The 15385-nt window shown below is 41.0% G+C and overlaps 1 protein-coding gene across 1 annotated transcript in view; it reads left to right on the top strand.

Moving 5' to 3' along the window:
• Positions 1-15385, top strand: part of LOC137500512 (integrin alpha-PS4-like) — a 93617-nt gene that overhangs the window by 48872 nt on the left and 29360 nt on the right. The window contains exon 6 of the mRNA XM_068227438.1: positions 10816-10889. Within this exon, the coding sequence (XP_068083539.1) occupies positions 10816-10889 (74 nt within the window). The remainder of the gene's footprint in view (positions 1-10815; positions 10890-15385) is intronic.

Raw genomic sequence — 15385 nt, 5'->3', positions numbered from 1 at the left:
AGATGGTTGAGGGTAATAAGCAGAAGTAGTTACATGAGAGATGGATAAGTCAAAACAGAATTTACGAAATAAGTTAGATGTAAAAGCCTTAGCATTATCAGATACAATATATTGGCACGGACCAAAAGAAGCAAAAATAGAATTTAAGCAAGTAATGGTAGACTGAGCGGTAGCCAGCTTAGTCGGAAATAACCAAGAAAATCTGGTAAAACCATCTACACACACAAGGATGAACTTGTTGGCATTACCCTTTGACTGGGGGAATGGTCCTACATAATCAATATACAGGCGTTCCATGGGGCGCGACGCTTGCTGAGAAGACAAGAGGCCTACCTTGGTGGACATGGTCGGTTTACTAAGCAAACAGGATTTACAAGCCTTTACTAGTTCACGGATTTCACCGTCCATACCTTTCCAGATGAACATTTCACGAATCTTTTCACGAGTTTTAAAGATACCAAGATGCCCTCCTAATGGGGTCTCATGATAATACTTGAAGATCATAGGTACAAGAACCGCTGGAACAACAACTTTCATCATCTTATCATGCCTCGAAGGGCAACATAGAACACCATTCCTCAGAACATAAGGGACAACATGTTCCCCAGAAGAAAGGGTTTCCATTATCGGAGCCAGCGTCGGATCTTCACGTTGGTATTTCTCGATATCCCTAAAGAGCATGGGAGCATCTGTTAGGATAGCATTAACCTTAGATAGTATGGACTCGTAAGGTGATGAACTGTCGACCGGTTCGTGGGTCTCGACGTCGTTAGAAAACATACGGCTGAGTCCATCAGCAACAACATTTTCGGTACCTCTGATATGTCTAACATCAAACTGGAAGGCAGAAATACGGATGGCCCAGCGGGCTATACGACCAGTACGACGCGGCCTACCTAAGACCCAGCTTAAGGCTTGATTATCTGTCTCCAGGTCGAATTTGACGTGTTCCAGATAGAGACGGAACTTCTCTAAGGCGAATAAGACTGCCAAACCTTCGAGCTCATAGATGGAATACTTGGCTTCTTGAGCCGACAATATCCTAGACGCATAGGCGATGGGGCGCCTCCCTAGTTCAGTCTCTTGAAGAAGGACTGCAGCTACCGCTGACGACGATGCGTCGGTTTGGACAATGAATTTCTTCGAGAAATCAGGCATAGCAAGTACAGGGGCATTACAAAGAGCTAATTTAAGGTCTTCAAAAGCGGATTGTTGAGAAGGTCCCCACTCGAATTTGATGCCTTTCCTACGAAGAAGGTTTAAGGGCGCCGCTCTATTAGCGAAGTTAGGAATAAACTTCCTGAAGAAATTCACCATACCAATGAACCTGGCGATACCTTTAATGTCCTTGGGAGGTTTAAAATCACGGATGGCCTGTGTTCTAGAATGATCGACTGCTACACCATCCGGTGACACAATATGCCCTAGGAAAGACATAGAGGGCTTAGCAAAGGCAACCTTGGACAACTTAACAGTTAACCCAGCCTTACGAAGGCGATCGAGAACTTCTTGCAGATGATCTAGATGTTCTTCAAAAGTCTCTGAAAATACGACGACATCGTCCAAGTAGTGATATAAGTACTCAAATTTGATGTCGGAGAAGACCCTATCTAGTAGCCTAGTGAGTACAGCTGCTCCCGTGGGGAGCCCGAAAGGCACGCGGTTGTATTCGTATAAATTCCAGTCCGTGGCAAACGCTGTAAGATGTTTAGACTCTTCGGCAAGGGGAATTTGATTATAGGCCTGATTCAAGTCCAAGATAGTAAAGAACTTGGCCTTACGAAACCATGAAAAACAGGAATGAAGGTCGGGAAGGGGCACAGATTGTAACACCACCTTCCGATTGAGAGCCCTGTAATCAATGACAGGCCTGAAGCCTCCTTGGGGTTTCGGGACTAAAAAAATAGGCGAAGAATACGCTGACTTAGAGGGCCTAATAATACCGTCCTTCAACATCTGATCGATGATTTCTTTTAGAGCCTTCATTTTAGGTGGAGATAGCCTATAAGGTGGAAAACGGACAGGAATCGAATCCGTGACCTCAATTTTGTATTCAATAAGGTCAGTAACACCAAGAGTATCAGAGAACACCTCGGGAAACGACTGACACAATTTGCGAATACTATCAGCCTGCTCCTCAGGTAGATGTCTAAGGTCTAACAACATCTCATCCTGGGTAGGCGAAATAGAAGAACATGATGCAGAATTACACTTTAATAGAGGGATATTACAATTAGAGGCAAATTTGAAAGTGCAAGACCTACTCTGAAGATCGAGCACAAGACCAGTGTGAGAAATAAAGTCCGCTCCCAATATAATGGGGCAAGACAAATGCTTGGCCACAAACAATTTAACTTTCCATGTGAATTGAAAAATACGAATTTTGACATATAAGGAACCGAGAATTTCTAATGGAGAGGAATTATCCGAAACATATTGGATCTCCGACAAACAATAGTTAGGAAGCTTACAAACAGATTTCAATTTTGAATACCAATCAGCCGAAATAATAGAACAAACACTACCTGAATCTAAGAGAGCTGTTATAGGCTCGTTATTTAACTCAATTTTGAGAAAGGGGACCGGTGCGGGGGAATCCGCCGCAATCCTAAGACACTCTTTGGGACCTTCAAAAGATGAATTTGAAAATTGCTCGTTCCCTGAATTTACAACCTGTTTACCCGGGGCTGAGTCTCGGGAAGATGGATTAGTCGAATCAGCCGAAGCCACTAGTCACTTTTTATTATTGGCATAGGTGGAATTTGCACCAGAAGTTGAGCAGGAGGGGGTGCTATTCGAATTGGGACAATTCTTGGCGATATGTGAGAAAGCCCCACATTTAAAACAGCCTTGTGATGACCCGGCTCCATTCCTTGTCCCACTTGACTTGATCAGTGGACACTTGTTGCGCAGATGGTCAGGCGACCCGCAAGCATAACATTTACGGGGATTGACTGGTCGGCGAGGTGGAGGCCGAGTATTACTAAAGGAAGGCGGGGGCTCTTTCGCGACACGCAAAGAATCGGCGTATCTAACTCCTTCCGCTGAGACGGCCAATGCTTCAAGTTCAGAGAAAGTTTGCGGGCACGCCGCGAAACACAAATATGACCTGTAGGGTGGTGAAATCCCTTCCACAATAGCTTGTACAATCTGATCCTCAGGGAAATGAAGAGCAAACACCCTAGTATAAAACTTAATGTCCTGTATGAAATCAGCCAAGTTTTCATCCAAGCGTTGTACACGGTAATAGTACTTCTAAATAAGGGAGGACCTGGCCCTAGCCGGGATGAAGTTAGCTAGCAAATGAGCATGGAAATCCTCAATAGATGATTGCTCGGCAATGGCTCTTACGATTTTATCTGAGAGAATACCAATAGCATACGGATAGATAATTTGCAAAATTTGACATGGATAAAGAGAAAACACAAGGGCATGATCCTGAAATTCAACTAGAAATCTTAAAAAAGAAATTACCTCACTGGTGGTATTAACGGAAAACTTAGAGATACCTCTGAGCAACATTGCCAATGGATGAGGCAAGCTGCTAAACCCGGGTGACATAGTAGGTAAAGGTTTCAATGGCAAGGAAGTTAATTCAGAACGGATGTTACTCAATGATGCACGACGTTCAGATTCGTTGTCCAATGGGGCAGGGATAGTTTGAGCAGCAACGGTTATCCTATTAACTTCTCCCTTGGGAGGCGCTTCCTCACTACCTGCATTCACTGTGGTGGGTAGATCGCTTTTGGGAGGAACCTCCCCTGTTAACAATTGAGTGACCTTGCTAGATAATTCAGACATATTTTCAAGCAGCGTACTAGCTTCCTTCTTCTGAACGTCATTCAACTTTAGAGACAAGAGATCGTTAACTCTATTTGAAAAGTGATATAGCCTGGCTTGCACACGCTTAATTTGATTAGGAGAAGGATCATTTTCATCAAAAAAAACTAACTACAGAAGCTAGCCCAGTAATATTCTCCGTGATCGTGGAAAGAGAGCCGTCAATTTCTTTCTCTCCCAAATTGGGGATGGAAATGGGCAAATCTAGGGACTCTCTAAGCTTGTTTGTGTCTACTGCAACCGTGCCTCCAGATTGTACATTTCTAATAGTCAATTCATAGATCAACTCCTCCTTGCGCAAATAGTTAAGATGGAGAACATCGCGAGGGCCGGGCATGGTGACAGAACAATTTTGAAAAACTCAAAAAATTCCAGCAACTGGGAAAATAGTTAGAGTTCGGAACAAACAATGTTTAGCCGTCAAAAGGGGCTAAATTGAGACCCATTCAACCACGCTCTGCTACCACTTGTTACGGAGTTTTCCGTGGTAGGTAGAGGTGAAAGAAGGTGCGGGTGTGAATAGGTCTCCAGCTACAAAAGCAAAATTAATTTAAAATTTAACAAGGTTATATTTTCTTTTCAAAAACAAAGAAATAACAAGCATGACAGGTACAAAGTAGCAAATCAAAAAGGGTAGTTACAATATTTACAGGAATTGGGCTTCGCGCCCTGATTTTACACTGCTTGGGCAATCAGCTCAGTTTTACCCCAAACACGAGTTTTAACAGAGGGGCAGAAAACCCCATTCATACCTAGGAGCCCTTGCTCCAAACTACACAGAAAAGCCTCCACAAGGCATACAACACTCAATTTTCAAAAGAGCCACTCGCTCTCAAAATTTAAGCCTCTCCCAGGCCATACCAAACTCCACCTTCAAGTTGTCCTCACTGGACATAGACACAGGGGTAAAATACCCAACCTACTGAGGTCTATTAAAAAAATTAAAATGGGCAATTACATGACCTCTAAAATAACAATTTGAGAGGAGGCGATCTTGCACTCCTAATACACTTGTTTTTAAAAACCTAATCTGGCTCTAGGCCACTAATGCAAGGGCTAATCCCATACTACCGAGGTGACTTTAGAAAAGAGCAATTTGTTTTACATTAACGAAGAATAGGTTGAGAAAATAAGCTCACCTCAATACAATGTGAGTGGGAGCTCGAGAGGGTTAGCACTCTCTATCCCAATATGCAGCTTAAAAGAGACTAGAAGAAAAGATCGTTACATTTTAGGAAAAGGTTACATGGAGGAACGCTTCGCACCCGCCCCGAGAGTTAAACTGCTGAGCTAGCAAAGAAAGAATTTATTAATCGGCCATTACCTTATTGCTGACCGCTGCCGAGGAAAGAGGCGCTTCCCGCCTCCTGCTATGTACTTTATACACTGAAAGATGGAACAGAAGTGGCCCGGAGACCCAAAAATCAGCAGTTTATATCCTCTCGCGGAAGGTTCTAGGTGTCAGGGGAATGAAAACACCCTCCCACAAACTTTTTATTGGCTAGGGTACAGAAACATATTCAAGTTGGGGGACGATACCTATGATTGGTCAGAGATTAATAACAGAAATTCGGGATTGGTTAAATGCAAAACAAGGGGAAAGAGAGGGGTATACAGCCAACTTAAACAATAACAGAAAAAAAATTTAGCAAAGACAAACATATGAAATAAAAATTTCTCCAACAAAATAGTTCTTTGACTTCGCACTAGGTTGCACTATTGTTGATCTTCAGTAGTGTCCTCTAGAAGAGAAAGTTCACACTTCTTACTTCAAGCGAAACAAAAACCCATCACAAATGACACAGTTCAAAAACTCAAAATTTTCCACGTGGTGACATCTTCTGAGAAAGTAGAGAATTAATAGCGTAGATAAAGTTCAGACTTCCTCCAGCAGAGGAGTTTCAACTGGCGCACATTTTAAATTAGCGGAGTGGAGGTGTACCTCCCGTTACAATTATTATTATTATTATTATTATTATTATTATTATTATTATTATTATTATTATTATTATTATATTATTCTTTTCGTTTCAGCCATCTATGGGCTTCGATTAAGCAACTTACATTGCTTTCTGAAGTTCTTTCTCCTTCCTCTTTCGCCAGTATTCCTTCATCCGTTGGCTTGCTCGTGCTCGTCCTTCTGCCGAGAATACTCTATTCTTCCTCGTTTTCTCATCAGCTAGGTCCTTCACCTCCGCAACTTTCTGTCTGAAGATTTTTCTGTTTGTTACATCTTCTGCCGTGATCCCACATTTTTCTAAATCTCGGTGGACATTTTTACCCATGGGACTTGTGCCTTCCTGTTCTCCTGGAAGGTGAGGATCCTGTTGGCGAGTCTCTCTGATCCCATCCTTTTAATATGTCCATAGAATATCAATCTCCTCTTTTTCATTGTGGTGGTGAAGTTTTCAAATTGTTGGTACAGTTCTTGGTTTGGTCTCATGCGAAACGTGAACTTGTCTGATGATTTTTTGGGTCCAAGAATCTTTCTAAGGAACCTCCTTTCTTTCTTTTCCAAATCTGAGAGTCCCTTCGTGGCTGTTGTCTCAGCTGCGTATAAACATTCAGGTTTGACTATCGTGCTGTAGTGCTTGAATTTGGCCTGGTAGGAGAGTGACTTAGATTATTATTATTATTATTATTATTATTATTATTATTATTGTTGTTGTTGTTGTTGTTGTTGTTGTTGTTGTTGTTGTTGTTATATGAGCCTCCGTGGCTCAGGCGGCAGCGCGCCGGCTTCTCACCGCTGGGTTCCGTGGTTCAAATCCCGGTCATTCCATATGAGATTTGTGCTGGGCAAAGCGGAGGCGGGACATGTTTTTCTCCGGGTACTCCGGTTTTCCCTATCATATTTCATTCCAGCAACACCCTCCCATATCATTTCATTTCATCGGTCATTCATTAATCATTGCCCCAGAAGTGTGCGACAGGCTTCGGTAGCCGGCACAATTCCTATCCTCGCCGCTAGACGGGGTTCCATTCATTCCGTTCCTGACCCGGTCGAATGACTTTAAACAGGCTGTGGATTTTCATTTTCAAATGAAAGTATCTCATTGTTATGCCACACAGTAGTTTTCTCAACTCTTCCACCCAGTAACCCTCACTTTGATCTCTAATTTACTGTCCATACGCTACCTTTAAATTTCACCTCCTGCCCCTATCTTAGTCACAACGAACACTCACTATTTGCTTATCTAAACCTCCCTGTATAGTCATCAGTTCTCAAGTTATTCTCAGCTTTGTAATCCCTTATTAAATTGGCAAATGTACTTACGACTACATCCAATGTTACAATTTCGTCCTCTACTTCCCAGGCTCCCACTCTATATAAGTGTGTTTCTTTTAATGAATTCAATAGTTTTTCGGAACTTGACATTCGATATCTGGGATCCTTCTGTCCAGTATTTTCATACAAACGAAACTGTCTTAATTGTTGCTCTCCCTCTCCTTCTATCTTTCTTTTACATTTAGAAATAATTGCTAACGTGATTGATTTTATACACATTTTCTACTCATTTATTTATCTCACTTCATCACATAATTTCTAAATCCTTAAATTATTCTTATATTGATATAGGCTACTAAAAACATCATATTTCTTGAACGATCTGTTATTTATCTATTGTGTTTAACCTTTTGTACTATATTGTACTCATGACAAGTAATGAGTGTGTCTTATCTGACTTACTATACGGTGTTAGTGTGCGAAACACGAAATCATAAGGTCATTCATAACAATTCTCAGTCTCTTGTTGACTCCTCGCATATATCTGAGTTCCAGCATATTTTTGGCAAGAGTTCGTTTGATATTATTGCAGTAAGTGAAACATTTCTTAAACCTTCAGTATCAGATTCTGCCGTCTGTCTCGATGGGTATAATATTTTCCGTAGTGACAGAATAGACAGAGCCGCTGGTGGTGTTGCAGTTTACTTGAAGAACAGCATAAAATGTAGTGTACTTAGCAAATCTCCTGGAGAGTACAGTAAGAAAACTGAGTACATAATCCCTGATATAGCCCTTTCAGACACTAAAATTCTTTTCGCTTGTATATATCGTCCACCAAAAGTAGGGTTCATGGATACATACTTGAACGATATGTATTCTCATGTTATGAATTATAAATATGTATTCGTTGTGGGCGATGTTAATGCTCGTTTCGGAACTGGGACGTTTGAAAGCAATAACATACGTGATGTGCTCAACGCTTGTAACCTCGACTGCCTTCCATTCAATCCAACCTTTCATACTGCCACTTCCGATAGCACTCTCTACATAATCTCATCCAACTGCAATGAGTTGGTAGTAGAATACGGACAGGAACCAGCTGCCGGTTTTTCTGGTCATGACTTGCTGTATGCTGTATTCAATTTATCCACGCCAAAATAAATTCCTAAAACAATTCTTGTTCGAGACTTCAGTAAATTTCACGTAAACAAGTTTCGTACTGACGCTGAATTACTACCCTGGAATGTGTTTTTCCAGTCTAATGACATAGATCAAAAAGTCTCTCTCTTCAACAACTTTGTACTTTTTCTTTACGACAAGCATGCGCCCATAAAAAGAATTCTCGTAAAACACCAGTCAACACCATGGTTCAATACGCGTATTAAGGAATTGATAAGTAAACGGGACAGAGCTAGGAAGAAATTTATTAAAACAAAACTTCCAGATGATCCGAGCAATTCAGGGTCTTGCGTAATGAAACAAAACAAGTCATTAGAAACACTAAAGTGAAGTATACGTACAACATCTTCCGTAACTGTAAGAGCACCTCAGCTTCTTGGCGTGGTGCAAAATCACTTGGTATTGGAGTCAGTCACTCTCAAGATAGCCAGATGCCTGTTACTCCATCCGAATTAAGTGAATATTATATGGCATCATTCTCTAACTTCAACTCTCCGAAAGAATCAGACACTGCCAAGCATTATAGATCTGTCACTCCAAGTAACAGAGATAAATTCTATTGCATGTACATACACCCTTCACAGGTAGAAAAAGCAGTCAGATCAATTCGAACTAAAGCTAAAGGTCCAGATAATATCTCAATATCCATGATTTCTAATTGCATTGACATATTTCTTCCTGCCCTTGTGCATTTATTTAATTTCTCTCTACGAGTGTATCCCTCAGAATGGAAGCGTGCCAATGTACGTCCTGTGCCCAAAAAGAAAAACCCAACAGTCTGTAAGTGATTTTAGGCCCATCAACATCCTCTGTGCACTTAGTAAGGCACTAGAAAGAATTGTCCACGAGCAGATATGTGAATATCTGTCTAAATATCACATTCTAAATCCCCACCAATCTGGCCTCAAGAAGGGCCGTAGTACTACTACGGCTCTGCTGAGAGTTACGGATGATATACGCGCCCCTATTGATAAGAGGCAGCTTACTACCTTATGTCTCTTTGACTCATCTAAGTCATTTGACTCTGTTAATCATGAGTTGTTTCTTGCAAAGTTGAAGTCAATTGGTTTCTCGCAGAGTGCTCTGTCTTGGTTTGAATCATATCTATCAAGTAGATTACAAAGAGTTACGTTTGTTGACGGACGATCCTCTATCTGGGAATCAGTAAACTGTGGCGTACCACAAGGATCAGTCCTCGGTCCTTTATGTTTTTCTATTTATATTAATGACATTTCTGAAGTGTTTAAAAGTATTACGTTTCACATGTATGCTGATGACTTACAACCTTACTTCCACTTCAGTCCCACTAACGCACCTTCTTGTATAATGCATTTTAACCATGATATCTCACGATTGACCGAATGGAGCGCAAATCATAACCTCCAATTAAATGTAGCTAAGACCCAGCTTATTTGCATAGGTTACTCAAAACTCCTGAAAACTGTTGACCTCAAATCCCTCCCAGCAATAAAAATTCTAGATTCAGATATCCATTATAGTGACACCGTTAACAATCTAGGACTCATTTTCGACAGAACCCTATCCTGGTTTGATCATACGTCAAATGTGATCAGAAAAGTTGTGTCATCCATGCATATTTTGAAACGTCATGTACACCACCTTTTATGCGAAAACTACTTGTTCAAAGTCTTATATTCCCCATAATTGACTATGGATCAGTCGTATACAAGTACTTATCTGAAACTTTGAACATACAACTACAGAGGGTACAAAACGCATGTGTTCGTTACGTGACAAATGCCATGCGTGATGAACACATTACACCCTATTACATACAGCTGCAATGATTGAAACTCCATGAACGACGGAAAATCTCAGTAGCCGTTGCTACGCACAAAATTCTCAAACTGAAGACCCCACCCTACTTTTATAATGCATTTAAATCTATGGGGTCAGTACATAACAGAGATAATAGGTTTACAAAAACTACCCTACAAATTCCCCTTCATCGTACCACTAAATTTAACAAATCTTTTGTTTGCACTGCATCACGTATCTTCAATGTCTTTAATCTTCACCGTTTCGCAAATGACAGGAACTGCACCCAACTAAAGCAGTCCTTAACATCTGTCTTCCGGGAGGAGTACGCAAGGGGCTGAGATCAGGTATTCTTGTGTCTAATAATAAGAAATATGTATATTTCTAAAAAAAATTGTTTCTGTTTTTTATATTCTTTAGATTCTTGAGTCTAAAATATTAAAAAATCGAATGATATACTTTATTACTTCTTATATGATTCACGTTTTAATTTTATTGCAATTGGTATCTGTATTTTAATTTTTAAGTTTAATGTTTAATTTAATATTTTAATATTATAAAATATTGTTCGTATATTCTTAAACCCATATTGTATTATAAGGAGACGCTGCATAAAGGTGCTTTTCATCCTCAGTGGCATGTAAATCACCATTATCAATAAATTAAATAAAAAAATTAAATTCAATTCTCTCTACCTACCATAACCATCTAGTACTGCTGGTTATTCGCCAACGTGTAGTTCCTGTGTAAAAATGTTCTGAGTTTCAAACACTACGCTCTCGTTCCAGATTTTGTCATCGAAAGCGGCACCAGGAGATTCATGATTCACCGTCAAGCTGGGATATCGGTTCAATTTGTGCAGGTGAGTTCCTTGGTTTGATGTTCCATAACTCATATATTTTAGCGATTATTTTACAGTAGAGTAGTGTTCAAATATTACAACAAAAAACTATTTCTTTTGAAACCTGTAACGATGATAATTGTAACGATTAGACATTTCGTAGAATAGAATTCCGGACATCTTAAAGCTGAACATGAAATTAAAATGAATCTGTAGGACGAATTTTACTCCGTTGTCAAACTAGTAAATAAAAAGTGGATCACACGACGAAAGATCGCATAATAATTTTGTATAATATGTGACAAAGGAAAATATACGAGAAAATATAAGCACTATTGTTGATAATGAAGTGTGGGCATGTATTTGTTTCATAATACATAATCCTTCTTTTTCTTCTTCCTGGCATGTGTCCCATTTTAGGAGTGTGCCTTCTTGCATTTCGTCAGGTCTTCGGTGTCGGCAGGAAGAATATCTATGGTTCGCATTTCCTCCCAGAGGCAGTCCATCCACCTCTCTCTTTACGTCGGCCTCGAGGTCGCTGTCCATCTGGGCTGAGTGTAAAAGCCCACTTTGTAACAAGTCTGTGTCAGCTCAGACCACCTCACTCTTGCTTCCCTTTTTTGCGCATCTGAGTTACGTGCAGGACCTGATCGTGTCTCTTTGCCGCAGACCAACGTTCCGCACCACACAGCCCCACTGAGCGGACGACTGTGTGGTAGATCTTCTACTTGTGACAAGGAGGGATTTTGCGGTTACAAAAGATGCCCGTGTCCTGGTGCCACTTTAGCCAGGTGACACTCACACTCAAGTGTCTAAAATTATACGAGGGCTGTCAGCAGAGTTGTGGCAACGTAGTCCAGACCAGGGGGGTGAAACTCTAATAGGGCATTTGGTTCCAATCTGTAGCTAGCTTCAGGTAGTTTCAGTCTCTTTTTCTAGATGGCGCTGGAGGTCATTCATAACGCGTAAATAGTTATATACACGTTCTGTAGATCGCACCCAAGTAAGCATGAAATGAGCGTTGTTAATAATTAAAGGCAGTTTGTCCCGAAGTCAAGTATTTAAAGTATTTCAAGTCTAACCTCAATCAGTGGGCCCTTCTAACAAATTAATTAGTCATAAAACGTCAAGCATTGTGGAGATAATATTGCTGAATTGCATCGAATTCGATTTTACCCAATCGATTAACCTTGTTCGAACTTATATCGATTTTAATCGATAGTTCCCATGATGCTACAGTATTTGTGTTGTTTGAATTTCAAGTGCTCATGTGCTTGTGCTGTAAATCTTCACTCCTAGTGCTTGTTTATTTGAAATATATCTTCGCCAGTCCTCCTGAAATCCTGTATTTCCTGTTTGAGTACACATCAGGGGCTGAAAGCTGAATGGTTCTATTAATGTAGTTCTATATATTTCCTGTCTCAGTGCATTTAATTCTGTTATTTTTATTTTCATGTGTAACTTGGATATTGATGTGATACCCCATTTTCTTGCATATGGTGTGCTCTGTTGTCTTGCTTTCGAAGGGATTTCTTATTTGTTATAATATCAGCTTTGTGTAAATGTGTCAATCATTCATTTGAAGTTAAAGCTGCTTTGAGGTGTGTGGTTATGTTCTCAGTAACATAGTATGCCATACAAACTAGGGATATCAGATCATTATTTACAACGTAGTAAGTACTTGGAAATAAAAATATATGAATTACAATGTATTGGGCATGGAAGTAGTAGAACTGCATTATTATCGCCGTTTGGGGGGGGCGAGGGGCAGGGAAAGGAGGGGGGAGGAGCCGTAAGCATACCCGGATGTGCGTCACTGCGCCGGATGTTAATTCTCCGCGCTATCTGTTGATAGTAATACTAAGGTATTGCATCAGAATCACCGCCGTCTCAATCATATGTACTGCCTGCTCTATGCTATCCGGTTAACATGCTTCTCAGCGTGAGCTCTTAGTGTCACGAACCTCCGCTAGGGGCGCGAGCTAACGCACCCAACTTATATATAAAAATATATTGAAGCCAGAGAGCGTGCCTAGTCGGTCTTCGAATTAACCCCATTACCTTCAAACCAGAAAATTAGCTCCACGAAAGACCCCAGACAGCGACAAAATATTTCTTCGGAAGAAATATTGATGAAACAAGCTCTTCAACCACAGAAAATATATTGGATGACGAGTACGAAATTCATTTGAACAACGATGCATCAATCCAAGTCAGTATTCTAACGAGTAAGAAAGACAGCAGTGATCAGAAAATCAGACATTAGAGGCTCCGATCAAGAATCTGAGACTGCGATAATATGTGATGACTAACCATAATGACGTTAGAAGACTACAGAGACAATTCGAAGACAACCCAGAAATTGATCGTCTGAATAAAGTAAAGCAAGCAGACAAATATAACGGAAAAACGACCGTCTTTAAAAATCAAATCCATAATTTTCGCAAGACAAAATGCGGGCAGTCAGAACAAATCACGCGGCACTATGTGGCGTGGGGAATATTATCCCAAACGGTTACGTATATGGCAGGATTCCTGGTCTAGTGTCAGCTCCGTCACAACGTACTCTAGACAGGTAGCCTAAATGGAAAATGTTGATAGTGTTTGTCGGAATTTCTCAATTAGTGAAGGAAAGACTTAGAGCTGAATGTAAAACTCACAGACCAACAGTGAGGAGTGTAACAGTGATCGCCGATTAAATGGCTAATTGGGTACGGTTCCTCTACGACCGAACCAGTGACAAGTTCGTTTGCATGTTCAATGTTGAAGGTGTATGCGGTACAGATATTGTAAAATCTCCTGCTCTCACGAATAAACTGCTGTGTTTTCTTGTAATCCGACTTTGAAAGAAGTTCTCTAGTCCTGCTGCCTACTTCCTCGTTAAAGGCTTAGGAGTCTCCGATCTATCCCTTTTAGTTCAGAAATAATTACTGTAATGCCTTTCGGCAAAACAATCCAGACTTTGTGTATTTCTATTCACCAGCTGATAAAATACTTGCAATGGTTGAATGATGATTTCATCTATTACGTTAAAATAATTCGGTTGGAATCAAAACGTGAAAAACTGAAGTGTCTGACTAATGAGACGGCAGATGCTGTCTCGCTAACTGTGTAATCTACAGTGGAATGTGTGTCCTATCTGTTATAAAATCGGTTATTTTATGTTCTCACTAGATGATTTTTCTGGAGACGCAATAGAAGCTCTATTTAGTACAGTGAGATTGGGTGGTGGATTTAATGACATGACGAACGCACGCACTGAAATCTAGTCATGAACTAAGGGTCAGCGAAATAGTGATAGGAATATTTTTGCGTCCACTGCTGCTAAATAACAGTAAATAAAGGACTGAAAAGGTGCTCCGTTACTCGTGTCAAGAACATTCTGAAATGTGTATGTACCATGCAGCAGCGGGATGATCCCAATATATCTACTGTAACTGGTAAGATTTTATATATTTTACGTTTCTATATCGTAAGCCAAGCTCCAATGTGAAATATTAGTTTCCGTATGTACATTATCTTCTCAATTAGTAACATGTTAAGGATTATTTTTCATTTTATATTTGTGTTACGGACCAACTCTCATTTAACCAACATGTGCTGTGGGTGCGGTAAGTGCTGCCATCTGCAATGTCGCTGTAAACGCAATTCTCGCGGCACAGAGCAGGCAGTATATAGATATTGAGACGGCGGTGATCAGAATGCACACTGTGGCGCTATCTCGGAAAAGAGACTAAAACTACTAGCGCCAAGTGGCTTGGAACCGAAATGTATCATTGAGTTTCATCTCTATTCTAATCTATCCTCTTTGGTCCAGACACTCGCAGGAGGTCGAGCATGCGCAAATAGGATACGACAGCGGTCAGGTGGCGCTGTTGTTGATGACGGGCATCCAGTTGGGAGTGCTGTTGCTGTGTGGCGTTGAAGTAAAGGGTGTCAATTTCGCCGCTCTAAAGCATGGTTTCCAAATGCGATCAGCATTCGTGAATTTAAATAGACGTTACCCGTGGCAAAAATGCATCAGAATGTTATCGAGCATTCCGTGAAGCCTGTGGCGAGAATGCATTGCCGTATAGGAGAGTTGCGCGGTGGGTCAAGGCGTTTCGTGCGGGTCGGAATGAAATTGCAGATTTGCACCGCCGTCCATTCTCCAAGATCAGATTGACATTGGTAGGTCTTGGAACACCTTCCGTACTCACCAAACTTGTTTCCGAAGCACCGACTTCCTGACGTGACATCCGTACTCCGTACAATAGGGCGCTCAGTCGCTATCATCAACAGAGAACGTCTTGCCAACGATCAACAATGACTTCCCGACATTTGCCAAAACGTGATAGACTTTGCGGATTAGTCCATTTAATATTGCGTCCTAGGGTGCTGGATTCCAGCGCGCGGGTAGCCTGTAGTCAAACGGAATGGTGAGGATATAGCTTTGTCACCTGTGTAGAGGGCCGGACGTGTCGTTCCCAGGGAGGGCGGCTCCTTTTTTCCTCACCAGGGCGGGACGGCACGGCCGG

Source organism: Anabrus simplex, chromosome 4 (assembly GCF_040414725.1).
Source record: "Anabrus simplex isolate iqAnaSimp1 chromosome 4, ASM4041472v1, whole genome shotgun sequence".
Classification (NCBI taxonomy): Eukaryota; Metazoa; Arthropoda; class Insecta; order Orthoptera; family Tettigoniidae; genus Anabrus; species Anabrus simplex.
The sequence above is the reverse complement of the archived record's forward strand: the minus strand, read 5'-3'. Positions and strand labels throughout refer to the sequence as shown.